Raw genomic sequence first — 9,430 nt, 5'->3', positions numbered from 1 at the left:
CCGGTTACCGTTTAAAACATAAATAAACAGGTGAGAAATATATAATTATAATTTATAATGGAGGAAAAGGGCAAAACTGTCAAAGAGAATAGACAGTATGGATCGATAAATCCACCAACAGAATTGAGCTGGCAGGGCTCAATGGCCGAAAATTGGCGTTTGTTTCGACAAAAATTCGAGATTTATTTAATTGCATCGGACAATGAAGGTAAAAGCCCAAGGGTAAAGACAGCCTTGCTGTTAAATGTAATAGGCGAAAGATGTATAAAAATATATAATACGTTTGTTTTTGAAAAAGCGGAGCATGGCAATGATATAAATAAAGTCATGCAAAAATTTGAAGACCATTTTAATCCAGAAAAAAATGAAACATATGAAAGGTATAGATTCTTTACAAGAATGCAAAAAGATGGCGAGTCTTACTAAGATTTTGTGGTTATGTTAAGAGACTTAAGCAGCACATGCAATTTTGGAGTTCTTACAGAAAGTTTAATTAAAGATAGATTAGTTTGTGGAATTACAGACACAACTGTAAAAGATAGACTTTTACGTACAAAGGATTTAACATTAGATAAAGCCATTAATATATGTCGTATATCCCAAGAGACAAGAATGCAGTTAGAGAAGATAACATTGGCACATATTCCGGATAATGCACATAGTAGCAATAGTTCGGATTACAACATTAATAAATTTAATGAAAAACAAAATAAATTGACAAAATCTGGCTTTACTGGCCAGCTTGAAAAGAAATATAAAGAGAATTTTAATTATGATAAGAAATTATGTAAAAGATGTGGCTATAACCATCCAATGAAAAAATGTCCAGCGTATGGTAAACCTTGTGTCCGCTGTAATGGTTACAACCATTTTTCAAGTCAATGTAGAAATCATTGTGTTCATGAAGTAGAGGATGAAGATAATGATGCAGCGGGTGAGAATGTTGAGGAGAATATTAAAACCATATTATTTGGAGCAGTTTTTGTCAATGCACTAAAAAGAAACGTGAAGGACTGGACAATCATAGCTGGAGTTAACAACGTGCCTCTTCATTTGAAAGTAGATACAGGAGCCCAAGCTAATGTATTATCAAATAACATGTTGTTACCATTAGGTTTAGATAAACATAATCTTTGCCAGTCAAAAGCCAGACTGACTACTTATACAGGTCAGGTAATAAATTGTATTGGTAAGTGTTCACTGCCTATAAAATATGAAGGCCAAAACTATATATTAGATTTTTATGTAGTAGACTCAGACAAAGCATGTAATATTTTAGGGTTGCAATCTGCAATTGAAATGCATTTAGTTAATCCTATAAAGAACATAAATGAGACTAAAAGTATTGTAACTGAATATGATGATTTGTTTCATGGTTTAGGATGTATGAAAGAAGAGTACGATATAAAATTGAAACCGGATGCTACTCCTGTTGTTCATGCAAGTAGGCGAGTTCCGCTTGCTATACAACCTAAGTTGAAGAAAAAATTAGAGGAACTAGAAACAATGGGAGTAATAGCTAAAGTCACACATCCAACAGAGTGGGTTAACTCTATAGTTATTGTATACAAACCCAATGGAGATTTACGATTATGCTTAGATCCTAAAGATCTCAATAAAGCTATAAGAAGGCAACACTTAGAGTTGCCAACGCTTGAGGAGATTACTAGTAGACTTTCAGGCGCTGAATTTTTCAGTACATTAGATGTAAAAAATGGATTCTGGAATATAAAGTTGTCTGCAGCGAGCTCAGACTTGTGTTGTTTTAATACTCCATTTGGTAGGTACAAATTTCTCAGAATGCCTTTTGGAATATGCAGTGCTTCTGAAGTTTATCAGCATCGCATGCGTCAAATATTAGATGATTTGGATGGCGTAGATGTTTATATTGATGATATATTGATATGGGGACGAACAAAAGAAGAGCATGATAAGAGATTAAGGCAAGTTTTCAATAGACTTAGGCAAGAAAACGTAAAATTAAATAAAGAAAAATGTAAAATTGAGGTAGAGAAATTAAAATATTTAGGACACATTATAAGTAAGAATGGTATTACTCTTGATGATAGTAGAATAAAGTCTATTATTTCGATGAAAAGTCCAAAGAACAGAAAAGAGTTAGAAAGATTCTTAGGAGTAGTAAATTATATTTCCAAGTTTATTCCAAATTTTCAAAATTTATTCTCATTTTTGAGAAATTTATTAAAAAAGGATGTAGAATTTATTTGGCTAGACCAACATGAAAAGGCATTTAACGAGTTGAAAAAGATTTTAACTAAAAAGCCTGTACTACAGTTTTTCAACGAAAAGTTACCGTTAGTGCTGTCTGTTGATGCCTCTAAAGATGGATTAGGCGCTGTTATTTTACAAAATGGTTTACCAGTTGCTTATGCTTCCAAGGCATTAAACGAATGTCAACAACGTTATGCACAAATTGAAAAAGAGTTATTAGCAATTTTGTTCGGTTGCGAGAGGTTCAGTCAGTTCATTTTTGGTAGAAATATTACTATTGAGACTGATCACAATCCTTTAATAGGTATTATGAAAAAGCCATTGAATTCTTGTTCACCACGAATTCAGCGAATGTTAATTAAGTTGCAAAAGTATCAATTTGAATTAGTTTACAAGCGAGGGAAAGAGTTATACATAGCTGATACTCTATCCAGGTCGTTTGATGTGAATGATAAGTTGCAGATAAAGTTGGATGAAGAGAATATAGAAGCTAACATAGACATGGTGATAGGTTCATTAAACATCAGCGAGAAACAATTAAACTATTTTCAGAATTTAACAGATAAAAATGAAGAGATGAGATTATTAAAAGATTCAATTTTAAAGGGCTGGCCTGCTCACAAAAACTCAGTACCAGAAATAATAAGGCCATATTGGCATGTTAGAGATAGCTTGACTTATAAATCAAGTTTAATATTTAAAGGAAATTGTTTAGTGGTGCCACCAGAATTAAGAAAAGAAATGCTAGCACGTGCACATTTTCCACATTTAGGAATAACGAAAACGGTATTAAGGGCAAATGATGCTATGTATTGGCCAAGAATGATTCATGAGATAACGGATATGGTTTCACGGTGTGAAACATGTATACGTTTTAGTAATAATAATAAAAAAGAGACTTTAATGCCTCATGTTGTACCAGAATTACCTTGGGAGAAAGTAGGTGTAGATTTATTTCAATTAGACGGTTGTAATTATATGATTGTGATAGATTATTATTCAAAGTTTCCTGAAATAGATTTTTTAAGATGTACTACAAGTGAAAGTATCATTGACAAATTAAAGCAGATTTTTAGTCGGCATGGAATTCCTAAAGAAGTATTTAGTGATGGTGGGCCGCAATTTTCTAGTGATAGTTTTAAGAATTTTGCTAGGAAGTATGATTTTAAACATACTATGTCAAGCCCAGAATATCCTCAGTCAAATGGTATGGTTGAACGAGAGGTGCAAACGATAAAGAAACTGCTTAAGAAAGCTTTGTATGAGAAAAGAGATCCATATTTAGCAATATTAGAATTTCGTAATACCCCTATTTCAAATACAATTGCATCTCCAGCGGAAAATTTATTTAATAGAAAATTAAGAGGTATTATTCCTATGACTAAGAAGGCATTTAATCCTAAGGTTGATAGAAATTTACGGCGAAATTTAGTTCATAGACAAGAAAAGGACAGATTTTATTATAACAGGAATAAAGTTAATTTAAGAAATTTGGAGCTCGGAGAACATGTATTTTTTAAAACAGGGAGAGTTTGGAAAAAAGGGATTATTAAAGGAAAAATTTATGATAGAACGTACAAGATATTAAGTCAAAATGGGAGAATGTTTGTAAGAAATAGGATATATATAAAGCCTTTGAATTTTGTACCATTCTATATTCCAGATGAAAATGAAAATCTGGAATCTGTAGTAACCCCACAACCATCTTTATATACAACTTCATATGGTCGTGTGATTCGACCTCCGGTTAGGTATCCTGAGTAAAAAAGGGAGATGTTGTATTAGGATCTTTTTTAATAACAAACCTCTTTTGTATGTTAATATTCCTTCGTCATGTAATGACAGTAAAAAAAGATACATAATAAAAAGACATGTAAAACTGATGGTGTCTTATTTAATAAAATAATTTTATAATTAAATTATAAACACGACAGATACCTAGTTAGTTTTGGATTGTGTAAACCACAACTTACATTGTTAGATAACAACAGTTAGACACCACGCATAGATATTTTGGTTACCTTCACTTAAGTGCCCAGAACAAGTCAATTGTTTCTCATAAGTTTCTATTCTCGAAGTGTATGGTTCTTTCGCTATCTACAAATTATTACTGAAAGAGCTAACGACAACATTGCGTGATATTCCGAATTCAGTACTTATTCCCTCCAGAGTGTTCACGATCTTATGCATTCCCAATTATTTATACCATCACGGCTTCACGCGTCAAATCGCTTTGCAAATTGTAGACTATCACGACCCTCAGGCATTTAAGTACTTAAATTACAACTTGCTAGTAGGTATTTAGCCAAATGAGTCTGCCCGTGAAGGTCGAATGAGGTTTTTTGTAGGAAAAAGAAACAAGAAATATTTTCATATTTGATAGAAATATAGGCTCTATTAATCAAATTTTAAATGATTCTCAATAACTTTATGACAATCTTAGTGAAAGAATTATTGTAATATTATCATAGGCCGCTCTTAGGGCTTAGGGCTTAGTATTCTTAGGGCTAAGTGTAATTTTATAGGAATACAGTATACTTACTCATTTATATCCACAACTTCAACTTTACTAGATTTAAAAAACTTTAATCTTTTATTTTTTTAATAGTGTTTGCTTTGCACGAAAAGTATTTGAGTAAGCATTTTGTCCCGTATTTAGAGAATTCATCCATCTTTGTGTTTTTTTTTGTATTTTGAAGTAAAATCCTTATTTTTATTATTTTAAGAGTTGTTTCAATGTATAAATAAAATTACATCTACGAAGCATTAGAAATGTGGATGTACTGAAACCATATGGTGCTTCACAAATAAAATTATAGTGTAAGATATATTATGAGTAAAATATAACAGAGGTTTAGCAATCGAACGTTAAGAGGAAAACCTATGCGAATGACATTGACGATTTCCCCTTCAAACTAGCAATTTTGACATGTCATGACCCTCTATTGACAATTAATCAAGCAGACATTTCAATCTGCGAAATTTACGCGGACTTTTAGTATTTTGACGTAGGAGGGTAAAAGATCCAGTACATGAACGAATAAGGACTACCCTGACTTTGACCTAAAATTAAGATATATCGTTCTATATATAATTTTTATATTTTTTTTTATCTGTGTCTATACACAGTAGGTATACACTCTTAAATTATTTAAATATCAAAAACGCAAAAAAATGCGTGGTATTAATTATTATAAATTATTTTATTTAACAAAAGGATAAATTGCCAGTAAATGAACTGGGAATTTCAGTGAATGAACGAACTCTATCTAGTGCATAAACTCTCGATTCCTATTAATAAATTCTTAAGTATATTTTCGCCTTGGAATTTTAAAAAAAATGTCAGATTTTCAGTTTTTGACTTATTGTATATTTTTTTCTACATTTTGCGCGATAAATCAAAAACTATTTTACATAATAATAATAAATAAAACCTGTTTTAGAAGACTGCAAGTTACAATAGAGCCGCTTGGAACAATTTTTTTTGCTGTTTCTTCTGGTAATATTCACAATGCAGAAATAATAATCATCATGGTGTTTAGATGGTTTGCGTCAAATTATAAAATTTTTTTTTAGTAAAAGTAGTTAACTATTCTTATTTGCTCATAAACGCAACGAGGAAATACAGCTTCCACATATAAAAATTTGAGTCCAGGCCTTGCTGTTAGCTGCTAATGGGTTCTCAAAGTAGCCCGAGTATGCTTGTTTTACTGGGCACAAAAGGAAAGAATGAAAGGAGCTTACCCAGTACATCTTAAAAGATCCGTTATAGATACATGCATCCTGCCATGCCTTACCTATGCCAGCCAAACATGGGTCCAGACAAAGAATATAAAAAGAAATAGTGACTTGCTAAAGGGCGATGGCAAGGTGCATAAATTAAGCAAAAAATATTCAAAGTGAGAATTGAAGACATAAGAAAAAAGACAAAGCCTACAGACACCTTGAGACATGCCCTAAAACTAAAATGCAAATGGTCATATTGTATCGATTTTTACAGATGAAAGAAAGACAGGTAGGTAGACCGAAGACGCGTTGGTCTAATGCTATTGTGCAAATCGCGAGAGAAAATTAGCTTGATAGTACCAAAGACAGAGAGAAATGGGGATACCCAAGAGGGATCCATATCCAAGAAAGCAGAATACCAGAATAAATATAAAAAAAATTCAAAAGAAAAATAAAACCGACTTCAAAATCACAAACACTAAAAAGTAAAAAATAATTTAAGTTATTGTGGTTTTTGAAGTCGGTTTTATTTTTATTTTGAAAATTTTTTATTTCAAAATTTTTAGTGGCCCCACTGTACTATAATAATATGCCATGCCCAGCTAAAACCCTACTGTTTACTAAGCAATTACACTGATCGCGAGCAATTTGCTCCTATCCATTGAGGAGTTCTGTTCTCCATCTCAGAAGATATTCATCAGAACTTCATCAAATTTATATGGGACCACCTGCAAAGTATACCTAGCTTTTCAAAAAAAAAAATCCAGATCGGTCCAGGCGTCTTTGAGCAATCGGTGAACATACATTAAAAAAAAAATTGAATTTGCTCTTATCCATTGAGGAGTTCTGTTCTCCATCTTCAAAGATATTCATCAGATCTTTACCAAATTTATATGGGACCACTTGCAAAGTATACCCTATCAAACAAAAAAAAAATCCAAATCGGTCCAGGCGTCTTTGAGTAATCGGGGAACATACATAAAAAAAAGATACCAACGAATTCAGAACCTCTTCCTTTTTTTAAAGTCGGTTAAAAATATACTAAGATTTACTAACATGGTGTTATACCATAGAGTAGCAAACAGAGGCAAAGCTTCTAAGAAGCGAGCAAAATTTATAACTATTTTGGTAGGGCTGGCACTGGAGGATACAATTTAATTAACAATAGTTATTTGTTCAACAAGATGGTAAAGTTTGTTTTTGTTGTGATTGCCTAGTTTAAATATCGATCTTTAAATATCGATCGATAGATCTAAATATCGATTTTGAACGAAATCAGTCAATTTAGAAAGAATTATAAATGGTGCCAACTTTTTTAAATTTTGGTTACAGGTTCCTATTTTGTGATCCCAGGGAGCTCTAAATATCGATTTTGAACAAAATCGGTCAATTAACAAAGAATTTCAAAATGGCGTCGACTTTTTTAAATTTTGGTAACAGTTTCTTATTTTGTGATCCCAGGGAGCTCTAAATATCGATTTTGAACGAAATCGGTCAATTAACAAAGAATTTCAAAATGGCGTCGACTTTTTTAAATTTTGGTAACAGTTTCTTATTTTGTGATCGCAGGGAGCTCTAAATATCGATTTTGAACGAAATCGGTCAATTAACAAAGAATTTCAAAATGGCGTCGACTTTTTTAAATTTTGATAACAGTTTCTTATTTTGTGATCCCAGGGAGCTCTAAATATCGATTTTGAACGAAATCGGTCAATTAACAAAGAATTTCAAAATGGCGTCGACTTTTTTAAATTTTGGTAACAGTTTCTTATTTTGTGATCGCAGGGAGCTCTAAATATCGATTTTGAACGAAATCGGTCAATTAACAAAGAATTTCAAAATGGCGTCGACTTTTTTAAATTTTGGTAACAGTTTCTTATTTCGTGATCCCAGGGAGCTCTAAATATCGATTTTGAACGAAATCGGTCAATTAACAAAGAATTTCAAAATGGCGTCGACTTTTTTAAATTTTGGTAACAGTTTCTTATTTCGTGATCCCAGGGAGCTCTAATTAATATCGATTTTGAACGAAATCGGTCAATTAACAAAGAATTTCAAAATGGCGTCGACTTTTTTAAATTTTGGTAACAGTTTCTTATTTCGTGATCCCAGGGAGCTCTAAATATCGATTTTGAACGAAATCGGTCAATTTACAAAGAATTTCAAAATGGCGTCGACTTTTTTAAATTTTGGTAACAGTTTCTTATTTCGTGATCCCAGGGAGCTCTAAATATCGATTTTGAACGAAATCGGTCAATTAACAAAGAATTTCAAAATGGCGTCGACTTTTTTAAATTTTGGTAACAGTTTCTTATTTCGTGATCCCAGGGAGCTCTAAATATCGATTTTGAACGAAATTGGTCAATTTACAAAGAATTTCAAAATGGCGTCGACTTTTTTAAATTTTGGTAACAGTTTCTTATTTTGTGATCCCAGGGAGCTCTAAATATCGATTTTGAACGAAATCGGTCAATTAACAAAGAATTTCAAAATGGCGTCGATTTTTTTAAATTTGGTAACAATATCCTGTTTTGTGATCCTAGGGATCCTCAGATATTGATTTTGAACAAAATCTATGACAGTTCAAGAAAATAGATTTTAAACACTATTTAAATTATTATCATTAACATTAAATTAAATGAAAACACGACGCGCGACGTGTACTGCAGCCCCTGAGCTTGAGCACAGGCCGAGCCGATATAAACCGATTTCTCTCCGTACGCGACGTAGCGCCTGTGCTCACGCACACACGCGCCTCAAGCTTGTAGTAGTGTACCTATCGTAGCGCGCTTGTATGAAGCTTTGACTCTGTTCGCTACACATGTGGTTATACAACGCAATACCACACTAACAAACACTCGTACAAACATACAGACAAGTATATACTCACACACACTCACACACACACATGGACGCACGCACACGCACTTTTGAACGGTTTGAACGGAACACGGTTTTGAAATTGAAATTGAAAAAAGTGTAAGAATTTGTAAGAAAATATTTAAAAAAGGTATATCAGCCGGTTTTTTATTCCAGCTCTTAATACATGTAAAAACGTCCAATCTGTTCATTTACTTGAGCCTTTACCCTAGTACCTAATTATATCGACCGCCCCATATCAAAACAAAGTAAATGTCATTTTTCCGAAAATCGTTTTATGTCATAAGCCTAACTTTCATAGTATGTCCCGTTGTATTGTAAGGACACCCACATTAAAGTAAAATTAAAAGCTAGTAAGTCGCTTTGACCATTTTAAAACATAGTAAGTCTATGAACTGGCTAGGTTTTTTATAGATTAATGCGCCTTACTAAGTTTTTCAAAGGAATTAGATAAAATAAAATAAATATCACCCATTATCTAAATACCATGTCAAAACAGTAAATACTTAATGATGCATTAAAACTTAAAAGTAAGATAGGAAAAGTCAATGACCTCTACATGTCAACTGTTAAATATGGCTTGCAAGGGAAA

General features: G+C 32.5%; 1 protein-coding gene across 1 annotated transcript; it reads left to right on the top strand.

Annotated features, from left to right (window-relative positions):
* Positions 1-612: 612 nt before the first annotated feature.
* LOC123866719 (uncharacterized protein K02A2.6-like) lies at positions 613-3,996 on the top strand. The gene is made up of 3 exons (XM_045908400.1): positions 613-1,189; positions 1,280-1,943; positions 2,667-3,996. Exons 1-3 carry the CDS (start codon positions 613-615, stop codon positions 3,994-3,996), a joined length of 2,571 nt encoding a protein of 856 aa, XP_045764356.1.
* The last annotated feature ends 5,434 nt before the right edge of the window (positions 3,997-9,430 follow it).

This window comes from Maniola jurtina, chromosome 7 (genome assembly GCF_905333055.1).
Source record: "Maniola jurtina chromosome 7, ilManJurt1.1, whole genome shotgun sequence".
NCBI lineage: Eukaryota > Metazoa > Arthropoda > Insecta > Lepidoptera > Nymphalidae > Maniola > Maniola jurtina.
This window is presented reverse-complemented; position numbering and strand designations above follow the sequence as displayed.

Coding starts and splice junctions, on each gene's coding strand:
- LOC123866719 (XM_045908400.1), top strand. CDS start 613: ATGCAGTTAGAGAAGATAACATTGGCACATATTCCGGATAATGCACAT. Junction 1,190..1,279: donor TCAGGTAATAAATTGTATTG/GTAAGTGTTCAC, acceptor GTAATATTTTAG/GGTTGCAATCTGCAATTGAA. Junction 1,944..2,666: donor GAGCATGATAAGAGATTAAG/GCAAGTTTTCAA, acceptor TACTCTATCCAG/GTCGTTTGATGTGAATGATA.